The sequence below is a fragment of the Mustelus asterias genome, chromosome 13, assembly GCF_964213995.1.
Source record: "Mustelus asterias chromosome 13, sMusAst1.hap1.1, whole genome shotgun sequence".
NCBI lineage: Eukaryota > Metazoa > Chordata > Chondrichthyes > Carcharhiniformes > Triakidae > Mustelus > Mustelus asterias.
The window spans coordinates 2,602,259-2,625,417 of record NC_135813.1 but is presented as its reverse complement, the minus strand read 5'-3'; the positions used below and the strand labels follow the sequence as shown (position 1 = coordinate 2,625,417).

The following is a 23,159-nucleotide window of genomic DNA, read 5'->3' as shown; positions in this document are numbered from 1 at the left end:
ACAGCCCATATCCCTGTATCAATCCCAGACTAATCCCACAGCCCATATCCCTCCATCAATCCCAAACTAATCCTGAGCCCATATCTGTGTATCAATCCCAAATTAATCCCACAGCCCATATCCCTGTATCAATCCCAAACTAATCCCATAGCCCATATCCCTGTATCAATCCCAAACTAATCCCACAGCCCATATCCCTGTATCAATCCCGAACTAATCCCACAGCCCATATCCCTGTATCAATCCCAAACTAATCCCACAGCCCATATCCCTGTATCAATCCCGAACTAATCCCACGGCCCATATCCCTGTATCAATCCCAAACTAACCCCACAGCCCACATCCCTGTATCAATCCCAAACTGCTCCCATTCTCCATAGCTCTATACCAATACCAAAATGAACCTAATGCCTTGCTTTCTGTCCAAGGAACTGTATCAGATAACCCTGCTGCTCTGTGACACTGTTTAAACAGCAGCAGGCGCATTCCCTCAGGTGTCCTGATCAATACACACCACTCAAACAATGACACTAGTCATTATCCCAGTGCTGCTGCTGAGACCACGCTGGCTGCACATTTGCTGCTGCGTTTCCTACATTTCAGACCCACACCTTCTACTTCATTCCCCCCTCCCCCACATCCTATTCCCAGCTGCTGTCATCAGTTTACGAACCTATGTTCTCTGGCACCTGCTGCTCTAACACAGTCTGTAGAGCCTCTGCGGGAGGCCCCGGAGGAGGTGCCAGTGGTCCCATGGACAGTGGGCCTTTAGCTTGATCACAAGGCTGTTTGAAGGCAGAGTTGGGAGATTGCCCTGGGAAGCCGGGCGAGGCCTGGGTAGGTGAGTACATGGGAACGCCACCGTCCATCATCGTCCGAGGGGGAGGTGCTGCCATCGGCCTGCTGTCCAACACGGTGTGAACAGGAGCTGCAAGGAAACAAGAACACAGGAAATAGGTCGGTGCCAGGGAACAGGAGGCCATTCATCCCCTCGAGGCTGCTACACAGGAACAGGAGGAGGCCATTCAGCCCCTCAAGCCTCTTACACAGGAAGAGGAGGCGGCCACTCAGCCCCCTCGAGTGTTACGTAGGAACAGGAGGCCATTCACCCCCCTCGAGACTGTTATACAGGAACAGGAGGAGGCTATTCATTCTTCTTTTCAAATCTCTCATGGCCTCGCTCCTCCCAACCTCTCTTAATTGCCTCTAGCCCCAGAACCTTCAGGTCTCTGCTCCTCCACTTCTGGCTACTTGAACACCCTCTTCATCACTGTATCATTTGCGGCCATGCTGTTTGCTGCCTTGGTCATAAGCTCTGGAATTTAATCTCTCCAGCTCTCCCTCTTGTTCTTTTAAGACACAATTTAAAACAAACCTCTGAATGGTTTTTTGGCCACCTGTCCGATTAGCTCACATGGCTTTTGCTGTGAAACCGCTTTTGATTTCACTTGTGTGAAATGTCTCGGGATGTTTTACTCTGTTAAAGGCTTCTAGACGGACTCATGCACCCAGCACAGGCTCGTCACATCTGCGCCTTCCAGCGCACATCTGCCTCCCCAGAGGCCCTTCGCAGCCTCTTCACCCAAATGAGGTCAGCTAACTCAGCAAAGGGATCAAAGCTGGCTCATCAGTTTGCGGAATTCTCTTCCAAAAGGCAGTGGGGGCTGGGCCACTGAATAGACTCAAGGCCGGGTTAGACAGATTTCTAAATCGACAAGAGCGTCGAGGGTTCTGAAAGGGGGAGACAGAAAACTTGAGTTGTCCCACAACCAGATCAGCCATGATCTTTCACAGAATTCATAGAATCCTACAGTGCAGAAGGAGGCCATTCGGCCCATTAAGTCTGCACCGACCGAAATCCCACCCAGACCCTACCCCCATAACCCCATGCATTTATCCCCGCTAGTCCCCCTGACACTAAGGGGAAATTTAGCGTGGCCAATTCACCCAACCCGCACATCTTTGGACTGTGGGATGAAACCGGAGCACCCGGAGGAAACCCACGCAGACACGGGGAGAACTTGCAAACTCCACACAGACAGTGACCCAAGCCGGGAGTTGAACCTGGGTCCCAGTGCTGACCACCGTGCCGCTCCATCTTATCAAATGGCAAAGCAGGTTTGAGGGGCCGAATGGCCTGTTCCCAAGGATAAATGCCAATAGGGATTAGACCAAGTAGCCGATTCTTAGTTGTAACCGTGATGTTTTTCTAAGTGTAGTTCCGCACCACCCCAGTCATTCCTCTACCCAGAGGCATAGGGGCAGGCCAGATCATTTACAAAACCACTTCACAGCTCCGAGCACAAGCTGCCTCATAGAAATCACAAACCAGTCGCAATGTGGTCATGGAGATGCTGCTTTATCCAGTAATTTTAGTCGAACACGCCACGCAAACAATTTCATAGCTGCATATTTACCAAACCACCCCTATCATTCGGTAACCCAGACACATCGATGGTCAAATACACTCGCAAGCTCGGCTCATTCCCTCAGCAGCTCAACTGCACAGAAAGGTTAAAGTTCATGTCCAAACTCTATGCCAATGGAGATCACATGACCCAGCAACTGGGTTACACTTTTTATTCACTATTTAGTAAATGCTGGCAATTACACAATTTAGCTGCACCTCGATTCCCATGATGTGGAGTTGCCGGTGTTGGACTGGGGTGGGCACCGTAAGAAGTCTCACAACACCAGGTTAAAGTTCAACAGGTTTATTTGGTAGCACGAGCTTTCGGAGCGCTGTTCTTTCATCAGGCGAGTGCCATCAGACACTCACCTGCTGAAGGAGCAGCGCTCCGAAAGCTCGTGCTACCAAATAAACCTGTTGGACTTTAACCTGGTGTTGTGAGACTACTTACTGTGCCTGGATTCCCAGTTAGCCATGCCTGGCCCACAGCTGGAGTATTGGACAGCACAGCCAGAACAGTACCTGCACATACAGCTGATACCACAAACACCACCAGGGTGGATGGACTGTCTCAGCTCAGCTTGGGTATGGGGTTAACCAAGAATTGTCAGCCAGGATGCCACACACACACCCAGCTCCCCAAAGGTAGGGGGGTCTAAACCCAAAGGTAGGGGAGTCTAAAACTAGAGGGCATAGGTTTAAGGTGAGAGGGGAGAGATACAAAAGGGTCCAGAGGGGCAATTGTTTCACAGAGGGTGGCGAGTGTCTGGAACAAGCTGCCAGAGGTAGTAGTAGAGGTGGGTACAATTTTGTGTTTTAAAAAGCATTTAGATAGTTACATGGTACGATGGGTATAGAGGGATATGGGCCAAATGTGGGCAATTGGGATTAGCTTAGGGGTTTTGAAAAAAAAAAGGGCGGCATGGACAAGTTGGACCGAAGGGCCTGTTTCCATGCTGTAAACCTCTATGACTCTATGAGCTCCTGTCACACCAGAGGGGAAGCAAGAGTGAGGATTTTTGGGAGGGATTTTAACTGCAAAGCCTCAACACACCGAGGAATTCAAAACTAGAGGCCACCAGTGAGATAGCCATTAATAAACAATCAGGAATTCAGGAGAAACCTCTCCCAGACTGGTGAGAATGTGGAACTAACTACCACAGAGCAGTTGATGCAAGTAATAGGAGCAAGATGGATAAACATCTGACAGTGACAGCTATGGAAGGAGGGGCTGAGGGGGCGAGAGGAGGTGCAAGTAGAGCATGGGTCTGATGGGATGGATGGCTTGTTTCTGTGCTGTAAAGTTGTTCCAATTCTACAGACCATGGCATCGGGTGAAGGGTGGGGAAAGCACCCCGAAGCTTATATATACTTCAGATACCTGGTGGCACGAGTTGCACTCCAAGCATTCCCGGCAATCCTGCATCCGGCACGAAGGACGTCATGAGTGGATTGTCCATTCCCGAGGCCTCCTCCTGAGGGCCTGTGACAAGCCCATCGGATTGGCTGACTTGGTCATACTCGGAACTGGGGGTGCTGGAGCAGAATGGCTGGGGCGTGGCTCTGCCGGAACGGCAAACAAACGCACCTTCCTGCAGCGACAAGGGGGAAAGAGCAGAGGGTCAGAGCAGGCAGTGCAGGGCAGGCTGGGTGTGGGAAGTCCCCGAGAGCGGGCTGTGTTGGGGGTGGAGGGATGCAGTCTCACCTTCAGCTGGCTTTCCGTCTGTTGGAGATGTTTAATCCAATCTGGCTCCATGTACAATTCCTGTTCCGATCGTTCCTTCAACTGAGGGTCAAAGAATCGCAGCTGAGAGGAAATCTGCCCGGGCAGAGTGAGGAGGGTAAGTGGGGAGAGACAGAGGAAAACAGTCAGTAACTGTGATTCAGATACCATTCCCTGCAAAGTAACTACTTCGGATTTGCTTTTGGGAGCAAGATTGGAGCTGCTTTTTAAGTACATCTCCAATGCCCTTTTCCAACCATTATTCATGTAAATTGAGTCTGTGTCTTTATAAGCTCTGTTTGTGAACAGAATTCCCACTCACCTGAAGAAGGGGCTTAGAGCTCCGAAAGCTTGTGTGGCTTTTGCTACCAAATAAACCTGTTGGACTTTAACCTGGTGTTGTTAAACTTCTTGCTTTTGAAAATTACCATGGAATCTGCTTCCACTGTCCTTCCCAGCAGCACATACCGGATCAAACTCACTGCGTAAAAGAATTCTGAGCTCCTCCCTGTTCTTTGGCCAGTTACAGTAAACCTGTGGCCCTCAGTTACAGAATCATCTGCCGATGGAAACATCTTCTCCTTAGTTACTCCGTCTCATAATTTGAACACTTCCATTAAATCTCATCTGAGCTTACTCTGCTGGAAAGAGAACAATCTCAGCTTCTCCCATCCCTTCCCAGAGCAGAATTTCCTCAGCCCTGGTATGGGTCTAGTAAATCTCTTCCGCACTTTCTCCACAGCTTTGACACGGTGGCACAGTGGTTAGCACTGCTGCCTCATAGCACCAGGGACCCGGCTCGGGTCACTGTCTGTGTGGAGTTTGCACGTTCTCCTCGTGTCTGCATGGGTTTCCTCCGGGTGCTCCAGTTTCCTCCCGCAATCCAAAGGTGTGCGGGTTAGGTTGATTGGCCAGGCTAAATTGCCCCTGTCAGGGGGACTAGCAAGGTAAATACATGGGGTAATGGGGACAGGGCATGGCTGGGATTGTGGTTGGTGCAGACTCGATGGGCTGAATGGCCTCCGTCGGTACTGTAGGATTCTATGAGAGATCTCTGATTCTATCTATCCTTCTGAGAGAACGATGCCCAGAATTGGACAACAGCTGCCCAGCTTGAGTTTTACGGCAACTTTCTTCTCTGGTGCCAGATGATAAATTGACAGATTTATTGAGTGGAGTTTCACAAGTTGCCCCAGCGGAAGGTGAACTCACAGCTCGGAGTTGGTAGCCCATATCAGAACTGTACTGATGGTGACGTGAAGACCCTTGTCTTTCCGCTGGAACAATGACTTTCCCTAAAGCGCACAGTGTCATATTCCTGCTCTTCTCATCCACTCTGTAGATGTTGCCTCCTGTTGTGGACACCTCCAGCAGCGACAGAGGCCTGGGCAATCATCCTTCAATGTGGTAGCCAAGCCATCGTTAGGCTTTATGACTATGTTGGGGGAAACGTGCAGGGGAACTGAGGGCACTCTGTCCTTACCTGGTATCCACATGCCTTCCAGCAAGGACAGGGATTAACCCAATCATTCTCCTGTCCCCAAATCCCACTCGTTTGCACTTATTTCTGCCCCAACACTGGAAGTACTTCCTGCACATGTGCAGATGCAGTTGCAGTGATGCAGGAGTTACCCAATGTGGGGCTCGAGATCACCACCCGGGGGTTAAGCGTCCCATTAATTACCCATTGAATTGTACAGGAACTTGCTCCTGAAGCCTTTCCAACTTGGCTGACAACTCAACTCACTACCCAAAACGTCTAAACATCGGTCTCCTGAAAGTCTGACTGAGCAAGAAACTTTTGGATAAGGCAGTTTCGGGACAGTTCTTTAGCGTATATGGCTTGCTCCATTTGGAAATGTTGTAGCTGAAACATTTCATTATTATTGTTGCCTGAAACTGCCACTTCCTGCTCATTGGCATTGTCCCCTCTTATCCTATGATTTGCTCTCCTGGTCTTGGTTTGGAGGCATCATAAATTACAAAACAAGATTTTAAAACTTCACTGATGCTCCTGCCACCCGCCGACTGGAAAGCAGTCAGCGAGAGTGTGTGGAGTCCTGTCGACCCTGGCTGGAGGATGGAGGAGATCTCCACTTCAGCTCAATACCCCGGCAAGGGAGTGGGAAGCAAGACCAGCCCGACTTTCTGTTCTTCCAGGTAGGTGCAGGGCAGAGTCATAGAGGTTTACAGCATGGAAACAGGCCCTTCGGCCCAACTTGCCCACACCGCCCTTTTTTAAAAATCCCAAAGCTAGTCCTAATTGCCCACATTTGGCCCATATCTCTCTATACCCATCGTACCCATGTAACTGTCTAAATGCTTTTTAAAAGACAAAATTGTACCCGCCTCTACTACTACCTCTGGCAGCTTGTTCCAGACACTCACCACCCTCTGTGAAAAAATTGCCCCCCTGGACCCTTTTGTATCTCTCCCCTTAAACCTATGCCCTCTAGTTTTAGACTCCCCTACCTTTGGGGAAAGATATTGACTATCTACCTTATCTAGTTGATCCGTGCCCCTCATTATTTTATAGACAGAGATTAGACATTTAGAGCTGGGTGCGTTGGTGGCCATAGTGAGGCCGTGTGCAACAAGCAGCCATTCCTGCTTTACTCCGCAGAGACTGAGGGGGGGACCGCTCCTGCGATATCGGCACTGGCTGTACTTACCAAACAGAGTTATCTGGTGGGGTAGATCTTGTATATAAACTGTCACACAGGCTATCTCAGTGTTCTGGTACATACGGCACCATCGCATTCACATCTGTCTGCAGAGCATGTGTCTCAGCTCCCAGTGAGGTGCCTGCCCTACCCTACCTGTGCCAGCTGGCCACAGCTGCTCTGACATCACACAATCCAGACACAGCAGAGCAAGTTCACTGACAAATTCAGATCCCACCACCGTTTGACATCACAATCGTAGTGACATCACTCCTGACAATACCGGTGGGGCAAGTTTGAAAGGGGGAGCAGCAGAAAGATTAAAACTTACCCTGAACAACTGATCCCCACGGCAACAGATTAGACAGCACCCAGCTCAAAATGATGTCTATTCTCCACCCTGCACCTAGCTGGAAGATGGAACAGAATGCCAGGCTAGTCTTGCTTCTCCTTCCTTGCTGGGGGCATTGAGTTGAAGTGGAGCTCACCGCCATCCCTCCAAGATCGACAGGACTCCACGCACTGTACCTGTGGTTACCTGGTTTGATTCCAGACTGTGCGCTGCCATTAACCGGACCGAGTTTACAGCACAACAACTAGGTTATTCGGCCAAACTGGTCCATGCTGGTCTTGTATTCCACACGAGCCTCCTCACACCCATCTCACCCCATCAACATATCCCTCGATTCCTTTCCCCCTCATGTGTTTATCCAGCTTCCCCCTTAAATGTATCGATACCATTCACCTCAACCACACTCAGAGAGTGAGTTCCACGTTCTCCCTACTCTGAGTGAAGAGGTTTCCGCTGAATTCCCGATGGGATTAATGACCATCATATAGCCCTGGGACAGTTAATCAGCTTTTTTTAAAATTAAAATTTGACAAAGAATCTATTATTAAAACTTATAATTTTAAATCTTTATTAAAATGAAACACAGACTTGTCACGGTCACCTCTGTACCTGAATGAGCTGGCTCAGGAACACTGATGAGTAATAGGCTGGGTTCCTGAGAACAGTCTTCGCGATGACCTCACAGTAGTGAAAGGCTTGTGCAGCCAAGCCCATCTCAGCCAGTCTGCACGCGTAAATAAACTTAAAGACCTGCGATGGAGGGAGAGGAGGAAGAGGGGAATAAAATTTGTCATTCCAGCCTGTACTTGGTCAAAGCACAATGAGACAATCCAGATCCAATCAGAGACAGTAAATCCGGACGGAAGTTTCTGTTGTACCTGAAAGTTGGGCAGGAAGCAGGCTTGGTTACCCAGAGCTTGTGCGTACTCGTACGCCTCTGTGCGTTGGATAGCTCCATTCGAAGCAAACCTCAGAAAGGACCAGCTAAAAACAGCAAAGAACCATTTTCAAAACAAGATCATCCCTCCTTGTAAAAACAGATCAATGATTCCCCCCCCCCCACCGCCTCCCCCAATGGATTTACTGGTCACTATTTTATAATAGTTGTCCTATTCCTGGGCTCCTCTTTTGTAAACTTGCTGCTCCCAACCCAACCCAAGATTCCAGGAGCCCAGATTAAACAATCAGTGTCCCATCTTCAAGAAAGCAGCAACTATCCAGTCTACAGTTCACTGAACTCTTCATATCAAGTGTCTGTTCTGGTTTAGAGAGTGGCATGTTTGATGGCCCAGGCAGAGGGATTCTGGACACAGGGCAGTGTTAGGAGGCGGGGGCTATAGATGGGGCTTACAGTCAGCAGCAGCTGCTCACATCCTCACAAGCACAGAGCGAGGAAGACCAGGGGTTGGTCCAAGCCTCTCCGATTCATCTCGACTGTTCCCCATATTGTATATCCAGCAGGCTGACAAAAATATTCATTCATTTGGGCTCCTGATTTCTTTAGCTCAGATTGTTCTGTCCCTGCCAGTCTGACTTGGTTGGTAGCAACCCCACCCAAGCCCAACTCCAGAGAGACTTCCACACACAACACAGGCTGACAATCTGCTGAGGTTAAGGGAGTACTGCACCTTTGAAAGCTTGTCTTTCAGTTTCGACTAAGTTCAATCAACTAAATCCCACCACAGGTGGACATGAAAAAAAAACCTCACGTCCGTGATTCAAATAGAAGCATGGGTTTCCCCCCCATGCCCTGGACAATATCCATCCTTCAACCAACATCACTTCAAAAAAAAAGATTCTCTGTTCTTGGCCTCTATACCTCTAGGATCTTATAGAGTCATAGAGGTTTACAGCATGAAAACAGGCCCTTCAGCCCAACTTGTCCATGCCGCCCCTTTTTTTAAACCCCTAAGCGAGTCCCAATGGCCCATATCCCTCTATACCCATCTTATCCATGTAACTATCTAAATGCTTTTTAAAAGACAAAATTATACCCACCTCTACTACTACCTCTGACAGCTTGTTCCAAACAATTACAACCCTCTGAAAAAATTGCCCCTCTGGAATCTTTTGTATCTCTCCTCTCTCATCTTAAACCTATGCCCTCTAGTTTTAGACTCCCCTACCTTTGAGAAAAGATATTGACTATCTAGCTGATCTATGCCCCTCATTATTTTATAGACCTCTATAAGATCACGCCCAAGCTTCCTATGCTCCAGAGAGAAAAGTCCCAGTCTATCCAGCCTCTCCTTATAACTCAAACCATCAAGTCCCAGTAGCATCCTAGTAAATCTTTTCTGCATTCTTTCTAATTTAATAATATCCTTTCTATAATAGGGTGACCAGAACTGTACACAGTATTCCAAGTGTGGCCTTACCAATGTCTCGTACAACTGCAACAAGATGCCCCAGCTCCTGTATTCAATGTTCTGACCAATGAAACCAAGCATGCCGAATGCCTTCTTCACCATGTCCTTCTTGTACAGGTCCCACCTGCCCCAGAAGAAATCCCAATGGTCTAGATATCTGAAACCCTCCCTCCTACACCAGCTGTTTAGCCAGGTGTTGAGCTGTACTGCCTTCCTATTTCTAGCCTCACTGGCACATGGCACAGGGAGTAATCCTTTTCCTGTACACAATTTGACATGTTTGCCTGCAATAGGAACCGCACTTTGAAAGTACTCCACTGGCTGTAAAGCACTTTGCGAGATCCCGGGGATGTGAAAGGCGCTAAACAAATGATACCTTTTTCTTACCAAACACAAGACACCACACGAGAGCTCACCTGTGGTTTGAGCCAATCAGAACGAGTTTGGTGGTCTTTCTGGTGTACACTCCAAACCCAACCTGTGCCATCAGATAACAGAAGTGCGAGGCATCCAGCAATCCTTTGGTAGCTGCAAGGGAAGGAATCCCGCTGTCAACACCTTCCACTCTGACACAGGATTAGGTGGGGGCCATTCAGCCCCTCCAGCCTGTTCACTCATTCAATCAGATCATGGCTGATCTGTACCGCAACTGCACTTGTCTATAATCCTCACCCAACAAGTCTCATCACTCAATTTTAAAATTTATACTCGATTTCCTGCATCAAGAGCTGTCATGATGTGGAGATGCCGGCATTGGGTGGGCACAGTAAGAAACCTCTCAACACCAGGTTAAAGTCCAACAGATGTTTTGGTAGCACAAGTTTTCGGAGTATCGCTCCTTCATCACTTGAGTGCTCACCTGATGAAGGAGCGGCGCACTGAAAGCTCATGCTACCAAATAAACCTGTTGGACTTTAACCTGGTGTTGTGAGAGCTGTCAGGGAGAGGGTTCCAGATCTCCACTACTCTGTGTGAAGAAGTGTTTCCAGGGATCAGTGCCCTGACTAAGGTATGGATAGGGTTTTAAACTAAAAGGAGGATAAGGAGTCTGGTGAAGATTTAGAAGTCCAAAGAGAAAGATCAAAGCAATAGAGCAGTGTAGTGATTTGGATAAAGACAAGCACGGTGGCACAATGGTTAGCACAGCTGCCTCACAGCGCCAGGGACCCGGGTTCAATTCCAGCCTCGGTCTGTGTGGAGTTTGTACATTCTTCCCGTGTCTGCGTTGGTTTCCTCCGGGCGCTCTGGTTTCCTCCCACACTCCAAAGACATGCGGGTTAGGTTGATTGGCCACGCTAAATTGACCCTAGTGTCAGGGGGATTAGCAGTGTAAATATATGGGGTTACGGGAATAGGGCCTGGGTCTGATAGCGGTCGGTGCAGACTTGATGGGCCGAATGGCCTCCTTCTGCACTGTAGGGATTCTATGGTCTATTTTATGTTCTAAGCAGAGTGGGGCAAGAAGGGACAGTAGTGCATCAGTGAATAAACAAAGATGATGGCTCTTTATATGAGCACACAAAGCATTGTAATGAGATAAAAGAATTTGCAAACAAAAAGATAAATGGTTTCAATCTAATCGTCATGACTAAACGATGCTGACAAGGTGACCAAGGTTGGGAAATAATATTCCAGACTACTTTATAAAGACAGGCAGAATGGAAAAGGAGGAGCAGCCCTGATAAAGGGTGATACAAGGATGGTAGTGAGAAAGGATCTTGGCTCAGGAGATCAGGAAATAGAATCAGTTTGGGTGAAGATTAGGAATAGCAAGGGTCACAAAACACCAGCGGGAAAGGTTTATAGGGCTCATAACATTAGTTATACTGTTAGACAAAGCATTAAACAAGAAATAATTGGCGTTTATAACAAAAGCAACATAATTATTTTAGGCTATTTTAATCTTCAATATATAGACTGGATCAAACAAACTGACAAAGGGAATCTGGAAGATGAGTTTGGAAAATGCTTTTGTGATAGTTTCTGAGAGAAGTATTTCTGGAACTGTCTGGGAATAAAGCTATTTTAGATCTAGTATTGTGCAGTGAGGCAGGGTTATAATAAAAGATCCTCTGGGAATTAGTAATCATAACACAACCAAATTCCAGATTAAACTCAAGTGCGACATACTCAAGTCCAAAATAAGAATCTTAAACAAAACCAATGATATGGGTATGAGGGGAGAAGTGGCTCAGGTTGACTGAGTGAATAGACTAAAAGCCATGGCTGTAAATTAACAGTGGGAAACATTTCGAGAAACAGTACAAACATTTGTTTTTATACTTTCAAGGAATGAGAGCGTTGCTGGCACGGCCAACATTTGCTCCTCATCTCTCATTGCCCTCGAGAAGGTGATGGTGAGACATCTTCTTTAACCGCTGCAGGGCATAGAGTCATAGAGGTTTACAGCATGGAAACAGGCCCTTCAGCCCAACTTATCCATGCCGCCCTTTTTTAAAAAAAAACCCCTAAGCTAGTCCCAATTGCCCGCATCTGGCCCAAATCCCTCTATACCCATCATACCCATGTAACTATCTAAATGCTTTTTAAAAGACAAAATTGTACCCGCCTCTACTACTACCTCTGCCAGCTTGTTCCAGACACTCGCCACCCTCTGAGAAAAAATTGCCCCTTTGGACACTTTTGTATCTCTCACCTTAAACCTATGCCCTCTAGTTTTAGACTTCCCTACCTTTGGGAAAAGATGTTGACTATCTAGCTGATCTGTGCCCCTCATTATTTTACAGACCTCTATAAGATCACCCCTCAGCCTTCTATGCTCCAGAGAAAAAAGTCGCAGTCTATCCAGCCTCTCCTTATAACTCAAACCATCAAGTTCTGGTAGCATCCTAGTATGTCTTTTCTGCACTCGTTCTAGTTTAATAATATCCTTTCTATAATAGGGTGACCAGAACTGTACACAGTATTCCAAGTGTGGCCTTCCCAATGTCTTGTACAACTTCAACAAGACATCCCAACTCCTGTATGTGGTATAGGTACAGCCAGTGCTATTGGGGAATGGAATGCCAGGATCCTGATCCAGTAACAGCAAAGGAATGGCAATATAGACCCAAGTCAGGATGGTGCCTGGCTTGGAGAGAACTTTAAGAAGTCTCAACACCAGGTTAAAGTCCAACAGGTTTATTTGGCAGCACTAGCTTTTGGAGCTTCAAGCTCCTTCTTCAGGTGAGTGAGGACTTGTGTTTACAAACAGGGCATAGAAAGACACAAACTCAATTTACAAGGTAATGTTTGGAATGCGAGTCTTTACAGGTAATCAAGACTTGATTACCTGTAAAGACTCACATTCCAACCATTACCTTGTAAATTGAGTTTGTGTCTTTCTATGCCCTGTTTGTAAACACAAGTCCTCACTCACTTGAAGAAGGAGCTTGAAGCTCCAAAAGCTAGTGCTGCCAAATAAACCTGTTGGACTTTAACCTGGTGTTGTGAGACTTCTTACTGTGTTCACCCAAGTCCAACGCCGGCATCTCCACATCTTGGAGAGAACTTGCAGGTGGTGCTCTGTGTAAGATCTTTGATTCATCCCCCCCAAATTGACCCTAATTCACAGTGCCCCTAGGCGGTGGCAGGAGCAGGAAGTTCTCTCACCCATAGCTTTGGCGGGAGCGGGGAGGAAAAGAGTGGGAAGGGGTGGATTACGAACCTCATGAAAGTGAGGGAGAAATGCCAGGAAAACACTCAGCTGTCAGGAAGTGGTGGAGCTGTGACCTACCAAGTGTGTCTCCCATTGTGGTGATTGTTTTCCTGTCCAGATCGGGACCACTGGAAAGGTTGGACAGCACCATGGCAAGGTGGGGTCGCCAGTCTCCCCATCTCTCATCTCCACAACACTGTGATATAAAAAAAACAACAGGATTACAGGCTGGTAATCACGTATTTCTGAGATTCCTGGTTTTATACCGTGGCCCTTATCAACCATTCTGTGGTAAAATGCGTTAGTATCCCAAGCAAGCTGCAGAATAGTGGAAACCCTGAAAGCTTTTTCTTTGAAGCCAGTTCCTGGCCCAGCCCTTCACTAAACTGATAACTTGATATGGTTTTACAGACAGCAGTTCCTGGTACCTGGACAAACTGCCCTAATAAGCTACTTGACCACAAGAAGCATCAGTACCAGGCCCCATCATGTCCTACCCATTACCCAACATCCACTCGTGTATTTTGTAGAAGAGGGCACTTGATAAAGTACAGTAATTTTTTTTAAAAGAATATGCATTGACAGGATGTGAGAATTGCTGGCGAGGTCAGCATTTATTGCTCATTCCTAATTACCCATGAGGTGGTGAGCTTCCTTCTTGAACTGCTGCTGAGGTGTAGATACAGCCACAGCGCTGTTAGGGATGGAATTCCAAGACTTTGACCCAGCAACAGTGAAGGAATCTATTATCTATTTCCAACTCAGCATGATGAGTGGTTTGGCGGGAAACTTGGAGGTCATGTTCCCAGGTATCTGCTGCCCATGTCCTTCTAGATGGTAGTGGCCATGGGTTTGGAAGTTGCTGCCCAAGGAGCCTTGGTGAGCTGCAGGAGTGCGTCTTGGAAATGGTACACACAGCTGCCACATGCGTAAGTGGTGGAGGTATTGAATGTTTTTTGGAAGGAGTGCTAGAGTGTTGTTGGAGCTGCACTCATCAAGCAAGTGGAGAGTATTCCATCACACTCTGACTTGTGCCTTTTAGATGGTGGACAGGCTTCGGGGAGTCAGGTGGTGAGTTAGTCGCTGCAGGATTCCCAGACTCTGATCGGCTCCTGTAGCCACGGTATTTATATGGCTAGTTCAGTTCAGTTTCTGGCCACCCCAGGATGTTGATAATGGGGAATTAAGAGATGGTAATGCCATTGAATGTCAAGGGATGATGGTTAGATCCTCTCTTGTTGGACATGGTCATTGCCTGGCACTTGTGACCACTTCATCTGGTGATGATCGAGAGTAGACTGATGGGGTGGCAATTGGCCAGGTTGGATTTGTCCTTCTCTGTGTGTACAGGATATACCTGGGCAATTTTCCACATTGCCGGGTAGGTGCCAGCATTGTAGCTGTACTAGAACTAGCTTGGCTAGGGGCATGGCAAGTTCAGGAGCAGAAATCTTTGATACTATTGCCGGAACATTGTCAGGGCCCAGGGCCTTTACAGTATCCGATGCCGTTTCTTGATATCACGTGCAATGAATCGAATTGACTGACGACCTGTGGTGCCGGGGACCTCCGTAAGAGGCAGAGATGGATCATCCATTGGAACTTCTGGCTCAAGATTGTTGCAAATGCTTCAGCCTTATCATTTGCACTGGATGCGCTGGGCTCCCCTATCATTGAGGATGGGAATATTTGTGGGACCTCCTCCTCCACCGAGTTGTTTAACTGTCCACCACCATTCACGACTGGACGTAGCAGGACTACAGAGCTTAGATCTGACCCATTGGTTGTGGGATCGCTCAGCTCGGTCTATTACTTGCTGCTTCTGATATTCGGCACGCAAATAGTTCTGCACTGTAGCTTTACCAGGTTGATTCCTCATTTTTCGGAATGCCTGGTGTTGCTCCCGGCATTCCCTCCAGCATTTATTATTGAACCAGGGTTGATCTCCTGGTGGTAATGGTAGAGTGGGGAATATGCCAGGCCATGAGGTTACGGATTGTGGCCAAGTACAATTCTGCTGTTGCTCATCTCATGGCTGCCCAGTCGTGAGTTGCAAGGTCAATTCATACAGCGTCGCAATGCCACAAAACACAATGGAGGGCATCCTCAATGTGAAGACAGCACTTTGCCTCCACTAGGACTGCATGCTGGTCACTGCTCCCGATACCATCATGGGCAAATGCATCTGTGGTAGATAGGTTGGGGAGGATGAGGTCAAGTATGTTTTCCCCTCTTGTTGGTTCCCCCACCACCTGCCGCTGTCCCAGGCCAGCAGCGATGTCCTTTAGGACCCAGCCAGCTCCATTTGTGGTGATATTACTGAGCCACTATTGGTGATGGACACTGAAATCCACCCACCCAGAGTACATTCTGTGCCCGTGCCACTCTCAGTGCTTCCTACAGATGGTGTTCAACAAGGAGGAGGACTGAGACATCAGCTGAGGGGAATTGGTACGTGGTAATCAGCAGGAGGTTTCCTTGCCCATGTTTGACTTGCTGCCATGAGACTTCATGGGGTTCAGAGTCAATGTTGAGGACTCCCAGGACAATGTCCTCCCAACTGTATACCACTGTGCCGCCACCTCTGGGGCCGGACATACCATACGCCAGGCTGTTGTTTGTTTATTCTGTGAGACAGCTCTCTCAATTCAGGCACAAGCCCCCAGATATTAGTGAGGACAGGACTGGGTTTTCCTGTCGATGCTGGATGACCTGTCCAATTTCATTCCTTTTTGTTTTCTTTGTAGCGATTCGATTCAACCGAGTGGCTCGCTTAGGAGTCAGCTGCATTGCGGTGGATCTGCACCAGACCAGGTGAGGGTGACAAGGTTTCCTTCCCTGAAGGACATTAGTGAACCAGATGGGTTTTTACGACAATCGACAGTGGTTTCATGGTCATTAGATTTTTAATTCTAGATGTTCTACTGAGTTTTGGTGGTGGGATTTGAATTCAGGTCCCCGGATTCCGGGTCTCTGGATTACTATACCACTGCCTCACCGTCTCCGCTATCTTACCAGACTAAATCCTGGAAGCTCTGATTCAAATGCAATTATGGGCAGCTTGAGAATTAAAATTAAGATCTTTTTTTAAACAAGCCTGGAAATAAAAAGCGAGGATCAGTAAAAGTGACCATGAAGCAGCCAATCAGATTGTCATTAAAATCCCAATATGTCCCTAATGCCCTTTGGGGAAGGAAACTTGCTTCCATTACCCGCACTAGGCCTATATCGGAGTCCAGTCCCATAGCAATGCCCTGAGGTTAAACAGCCCTCTCAGGGAGTCAGTCAATTGTATCTAACTCACTACCAAAGGTTCAAGATGGCAGCTCATCTCCACCTTCTTAGGGCAACTATAGATGGGCAACAAATGCTGGCTTTGCCAGTGAAACACATTCCCCAAGAATTAATTTTTAAAATAATCAGGAGCAAAACCTCAGTTGAACTTTTCTGCATCTAATCCCGTGCTGTACCTGTCCTAGGAGTGTTTGATGGGGACAGTGTCGAGGGAGCTTTACTCTGTATCTAACCCTGTGCTGTACCTGTCCTGGGAGTGTTTGATGGGGACAGTGGAGAGGGAGCTTTACTCTGTATCTAACCCCGTGCTGTACCTGTCCTGGGAGTGTTTGATGGGGACAGTGTAGAGGGAGCTTTACTCTGTATCTAACCCCGTGCTGTACCTGTCCTGGGAGTGTTTGATGGGGACAGTGTAGAGGGAGCTTTACTCTGTACCTAATCCCGTGCTGTCCTGTCCTGGGAGTGTTTGATGGGGACAGTGTAGAGGGAGCTTTACTCTGTATCTAACCCCGTGCTGTACCTGTCCTGGGAGTGTTTGATTGGGGCAGTGTAGAGGGAGCTTTACTCTGTATCTAACCCCGTGCTGTACCTGTCCTGGGAGTGTTTGATGGGGACAGTGTAGAGGGAGCTTTACTCTGTATCTAACCCCGTGCTGTACCTGTCCTGGGAGTGTTTGATGGCGACAGTGTAGAGGGAGCTTTACTCTGTATCTAACCCCGTGCTGTACCTGTCCTGGGAGTGTTTGACAGGGACAGTGTAGAGGGAACCTGAATCACAATGTTCAATAATGGTAACATTAGCTGGACTGACCGTGGCAGCGGCTGGCATGCGACCAGACATCAGTTGGTATACCGTCTGCAGAGGGTCATTGATGGGCAGGCTGTTAGCAAACCTGTACATGAAGACAGTAGAGTGTAAATGGTTAGTCTGTAGATCTTACTAGGCAAGATCCTCTGAGTTACAAACACACGAGTGAAGAGGAGTAAGCCATTTAGCTTCTTAAGCCTGCTCCACCATTCAATTAGACCTTGACTGATCTGATAGTAACTACACTCCGCCTACACTCGATAACCTATCACCCCCTTGCTTACCAAGAATCTATCTTTCTCTGCCTTGAAAATATTCAAAGCTTCTGCTTCCACTGCCTTCTGATGAAGAGAGAGTTCCAGAGACTCATGACCTTAAAGGAAAAAAGTCTCCTCATCTGTGTCTCATCTGTCTTAAAGGGGTGACCTTTATTTTTAAACAGTGACCCTCTCGTTCTAGATTCTGCCACAAAAGGAAACATCCTCTCCACATCCACCCTGTCAATACCCCTCAGCATCTTATATGTTTCAATCAAGACGTCTGTTACTTTTCCAAACCGCTGCGGATGTCTGACCTTTCCTCAAGACCCACCCATTCCATGTTTTACTCTGGAGAAAGTGGTGGTGTAGTGGTATTGTCACCACACCAGAGACCCAGGGCAACGCTTTGGGGACCTGGGTTCAAATCCCTCCCTGGAATGGTGAAATTTGAATTCAATGAAAAACTGGGATCTAATGACCGTTAAACCATTGTTCGTTGTTGTAAAAATCCAGCTGGTTCGCTAATGCCCTTTAGGGAAGGAAATCTGCCATCCTTAATTGGTCAGGCCTACACGTGACTCCAGACCCACAGCAATGTGGTTGATTCTTAAATGTCCTCTGAAATAGCTTTGCAAACCACACAGTTCAAAGGGCAATTAGCGATGGGCAATAAATGCTGGCTCAGCCAGTGACACCCACATCCCATAAATGAATAAAAACCTCTCTAATCTCTCTGATCAAGACTTGGGGAATTGATTCTGAGCCGGTGCTAAAAGCCGGTGCAGGCATAATGGGCCGAATGGCCTCCTTCGGCGCCATAACAATTCTGAGATTCTGTGAACTGCTTCCAATGCACTTACATCTTTCCTTAAATAAGGTGAACAGTACTCCAAATGTGGTCTCACTAGTGCCTTGTACAAGTGAAGCATAACCTCAATTCCCTTCACAATAAATGATCACATTCTATTAACTTTCCTAATTACTTGCTGTACCTGCACACTAGCCTTCAGTGATTCATGCAGTAGGACACTGAGACCCTTCTGCGCCTCAGAGCTCCATTTAGAAGTAAGAAGTCTCAGGTTAAAGTCCAACAGGTTTATTTGAAATCACGAGCTTTCGGAGCGCTGCTCCTTCATCGGATGAGTTACCTGATGAAGGAGCAGTGCTCCGAAAGCTCGTGATTCCAAATAAACTTGTTGGACTTTAACCTGGTGTGGTGAGACTTCTTACTGTGCCCTCCCCAGTCCAACGCCGGCAACTCCACATCACATTTAGATAATGTTTCTTTTTATTCTTCCTGCCAAAACAGGCAATTTCACATTTTCCCACATTATATTGCATTTGCCAATTTTGTGCCAACTCATTTACCTATCTTTATTTTTTTGTAGCTTCCTTACATCCTCTTCAGAACTTTACTTTCCTACCTGTGAAAGTTCATGAAGGAGTCTAACAACACCAGGTTAAAGTCCAACAGGTTTATTTGGTAGCAAACGCCACTAGTTCATGAAGGGCGCTGTATAAATGCAAATCCTTTCTTTAACCCCTGCACACAAGGTTAATTTCCCACTCCCTCTCCATTCCCCTCATGGTGCTGACACTTGCTGGGCTACCTGGCATTTTAAGACTCAGCAGAGCACTGTGATGTAATATATAGGGGGCTGAGGCTTCCCCACATTTCCGGTCCTGAGGCCTCAGGAGATGCAGGCTTTAACGCAGTACACGTCCAGGTACAGTGGCGGCTGGCAATTCGACCAGTGGGGCGTGACACAAGAGTCTGACATGCCCCGAACTTAGAATTTTACAACACAGGAAGAGGCAACTTGTCCATGTTGGTGTTTCTGCTCCAGTCTCATCCTCTTACTCTATCCAACATCGGTGACAATCTTTCTTACGACAGTAACTATTCAAAAGTTAAAGTTTATTTATTAGTCACAAGTAAGGCTTACATTAACACTGCAATGAAGTTACTGTGAAATTCCCTTAGTCGCCACACTCCGGTGCCTGTTCGGGTCAATGCACCTGACCCACGTCTTTCAGAATGTGGGAGCACCCGGAGGAAACCCACAGACATGGGGAGAACGTGCAGACTCCACACAGACAGCGATCCTAGTCTGGAATCGAACCCGGGTCTCTGGCGCTGTGAGGCAGCAGTGCTAACCACTGTGCCACCGTGCCGCCCACCTTCAGAAAGTATTTCATTGGCTGTAACACGCTTTGGGATATCCGGTAGTCGTGTCAGGTGCTATAGTGAGGCAAGTGTTCCTTTTGTATCTTTAGTAATGATTCTTAGTTTTGCTTTCCCTACAAATGAAATCATCATCTTTACCTCTACATATTTAACACTTTAAAGACCTCCATCAGATCAACAAACAACCCTTCTCGTTTCTAGAGAAATGAATTTCAGCTTGCTCACTCTTTCCTGATATGTATAACCTCTCAGTCCTGGTAATTATTTGTGCACCTTCTCCAGTGCCTCTATATCCTTTTGGAACTGTACAGTTAGCCAAGTGCAGCCTCATCAAGGCCCCATGGCTTTCAATTCTTCCATGTTCGAATACCAATGAGTGTTGAAGTTGCGAGTAGCCTCTACCTGGTCATGACCTTTGCGTGCGTCCGGTTATCCATTTTGCTGGCCAATAACAAAGCGTGACCCCAAAGTCCGTGCTTCATGGCTGACTCCAGGGCATCCTGCAGAGGCACATACAACACCAGTCAAAGAGGGACACGGACACACGCACACACACGGACACACGCACGCACACACACCGTGCTGTCAGCGAGCGGTTCTCCAGCACAGACAGACACTCGCACACTGCCGTTAGCAAGCGGTTAGCCAGGGTGCATGTGGGGCTGTGACACACGCACGCGCACGCACGCACACGCACGCACGCACGCACACACACACACACACACACACACACACACACACACACACACACACACACACACACACACACACACACACACACACACACACACACACACACACACACACACACACACACACACACACACGGTGCTGTCAGCAAGGGATTGCTAATCTGACTTTTACCTTCTTGCGGCCAAAAAGCAGCAGCTCACGGAAACGTTCCGTGTCCTTGCCAGGGTTTTCCGTTGCACTACCATCGAGGAAGCCGTCCGTGAAGAGGGAGGTACAAGACTCGTCCTCCGCACGTGGAACCAAATCGTTGTTGAAGTCAATTAGATTGGCTTCATTGGGCGATTTTCCAGGAAGCCAGACAGAGCGGTGTTCCCGCAGTAGGAGCTCAGCGATATCCGTACCAATCACTGTCTGAAATGACGTTAAACACTCAACATCAGAGTTCTGTACATACCAAATTATCCTTGTCACTACGGTCAGAGCTTGGAGAGGTGGCTATGAAATTACACACCACAGATAGCAGTGTGTGTAGAGATAGAAGCGGGGGAACTGGATATAAACCACATGTACAGGGATTAAAGAAAGACTCGGATTTCTGTGGCATCTTTCACAAATTCAGGTCATGCCAAAGTACCTCACAGCCAATTAAATACTGCATGAAGTGCAGTCACTTTTAATGTCAGAAACACAACCACCAATTTGTGAACAGCAAGATCCCACAAACAGCAATGAGATAAATAACCAGATAATCCATTCTTTACTGATATTGGCTGAGGGATAAGTCTTGGCCAGGCATTCTCCACAATATTGCCGTGGGCTCTTTGGGAGCCATCCAAGAGGGCAGACAGGTCCTCAATTTAACATTTCAGCCAAAAGATGGCATTCCTAACAGTGCACCTGTCTCCATTCCTCACCCTCCTGGGGGCAATGGAGAAGTGAGATGAGAACTGAATATTCCTCTTTACAAACATTCTAAAAGCTGTTGCATTGAGTACCATGACATATGGAACTCAATGCAACAGCATTATGGCTGGCACGGTGGCACAGTGGTTAGCACTGCTGCCTCACAGCACCAGCGACCCAGGTTCGATTCCCGGCTTGGGTCACTGTCTGTGCGGAGTCTGCACGTTCTCCCCGTGTCTACGTGGGTTTCCTCCCACAGTCCAAAGATGTGTGGGTTAGGTGGATTAGGGCCATGCTAAGTTGCCCCTTAGTGTCAGGGGGACTAGTTAGGGTAAATGCATGGGGTTATTGGATAGGGCCTCGGTGGGATTGTGGTCGGTGCAGACTCGATGGGCTGAATGGCCTTCTTCTGCACTGAAGGATTCTATGATTTCTATGAATGCACAAGAAGAACATTTCAACCTTTCAGAGTGCAGGTTAGGTTGACTGGCCATGATAAATTGCCCCTTAGTGCCAGGGGGATTAGCAGGGTAAATACGTAGGGCTACGGGGATAGGGTCTGGGTGGGATTGTGGTCGGTGCAGACTTGATGGGCCGATTGGCCTCCTCCTGCACCTTAGGGATTCTACGATTCTATGATATCCATCAGTTCCTGTACAGGATACAGCAGTAATAGTGAATAATGATTCACTCCCATTCTAATGTGATTCATGTGAGCATGTGCTCAAGATGCTGGAACCCAAACAAGCTGTTAGGCGACCATTACGAAACAGCCAATGTAAATGGGACTGTGTGCTGGAGGAGAACGCTCATTCAGGAAGGTGCAAAGTAGCAGAGAGACTCACCCCGTTCTGCCGACACAACAGCACAATCAGCTCCCACAGCAGGTTGGCAGACTCCTTATCCAGAAGTTCGTCATTCCTCAGGCATTCTGTGGCCTTGTTTTGAGCAAAGTTGATAACATCGACTTTATGAGTCTCTTCCCTAAAGAAAAAAATAATCAGAAAGGAACCTTGGACCCTTAAAGTTCACTGATTAATAAACATGCACTGCAATGTGCAAGCAACAACAGGGTATGAGATTATCAATGGGAGGCAACCTTGTGATATGGGTTAGTAATCAGTGGGGAGCAAGGACATAAAGGGAACACACACTCAGGCAGGATGCAACCAGTCATGTTCCACAAGAGATCTATACTAGGACCTCAGCTTTTCACCTTACTTATTAATGACTTAGATGAAGGAAGAGAGTGGAAAATCTCAGCAAGTCTGACAGCACCTGTGGAGAGAGTGTGGAACCAACGTTTGGAGTCTATATGACCCTTTGTCAGAGCTCTGGACATTGGTTCCACTGTCCCTCCACAGATGCTGTCAGATCTGCTGAGATTTTTCAGCATTTTTCTGTTCTTGTTTCAGATTCCAGCATCCGCAGTAATTTGCATTTATCTGAAGGAAGAGGGTGTTGGATATCTATGTTCACAGATAACACTCTTTGGAAGCACAGAAAGTTGTGAAAACAGGAACAGGGAGATTACAAAGGGAATGCGCAGAGGGCAGATCTGGAGGAGGGCAGATGTCATGGAGAGGGCTGGAGCTGAAAGAGGTTACAGTAATAGGGAGGGGTAAGGCGATGGAGGGATTTGAACATAAGGATAGAATCAACCATCTTTTCATAATGTCCTACATCTGTTGAATGGGCGTATTTATGATTTGGCTTTAATATTAAGCGTTGTGCCGAGTAAGACAGACCTGCAGCGTATCTCATCACATTTCTCTCAAGTACATTTTGTCTGGAGCTGAGTCATTGCGTGGACACCCTATCGACACTGAACCAGAGGTT

The 23,159-nt window shown here is 47.5% G+C and overlaps 1 protein-coding gene across 2 annotated transcripts in view; it reads right to left on the bottom strand.

Moving 5' to 3' along the window:
• Window positions 1-23,159, bottom strand: part of sec16a (SEC16 homolog A, endoplasmic reticulum export factor) — a 64,846-nt gene that overhangs the window by 21,570 nt on the left and 20,117 nt on the right. For both annotated transcript variants that reach the window (XM_078226189.1, XM_078226190.1), the window contains exons 9-19: window positions 22,166-22,304; window positions 20,589-20,828; window positions 20,127-20,224; window positions 17,280-17,361; window positions 13,254-13,371; window positions 9,934-10,045; window positions 8,027-8,132; window positions 7,758-7,898; window positions 4,116-4,229; window positions 3,792-4,002; window positions 674-928 (exon numbers count right to left, since the gene is read on the bottom strand). In XM_078226189.1, coding sequence (XP_078082315.1) covers window positions 674-928; window positions 3,792-4,002; window positions 4,116-4,229; window positions 7,758-7,898; window positions 8,027-8,132; window positions 9,934-10,045; window positions 13,254-13,371; window positions 17,280-17,361; window positions 20,127-20,224; window positions 20,589-20,828; window positions 22,166-22,304 — 1,616 coding nt within the window. The remainder of the gene's footprint in view (window positions 1-673; window positions 929-3,791; window positions 4,003-4,115; window positions 4,230-7,757; window positions 7,899-8,026; window positions 8,133-9,933; window positions 10,046-13,253; window positions 13,372-17,279; window positions 17,362-20,126; window positions 20,225-20,588; window positions 20,829-22,165; window positions 22,305-23,159) is intronic.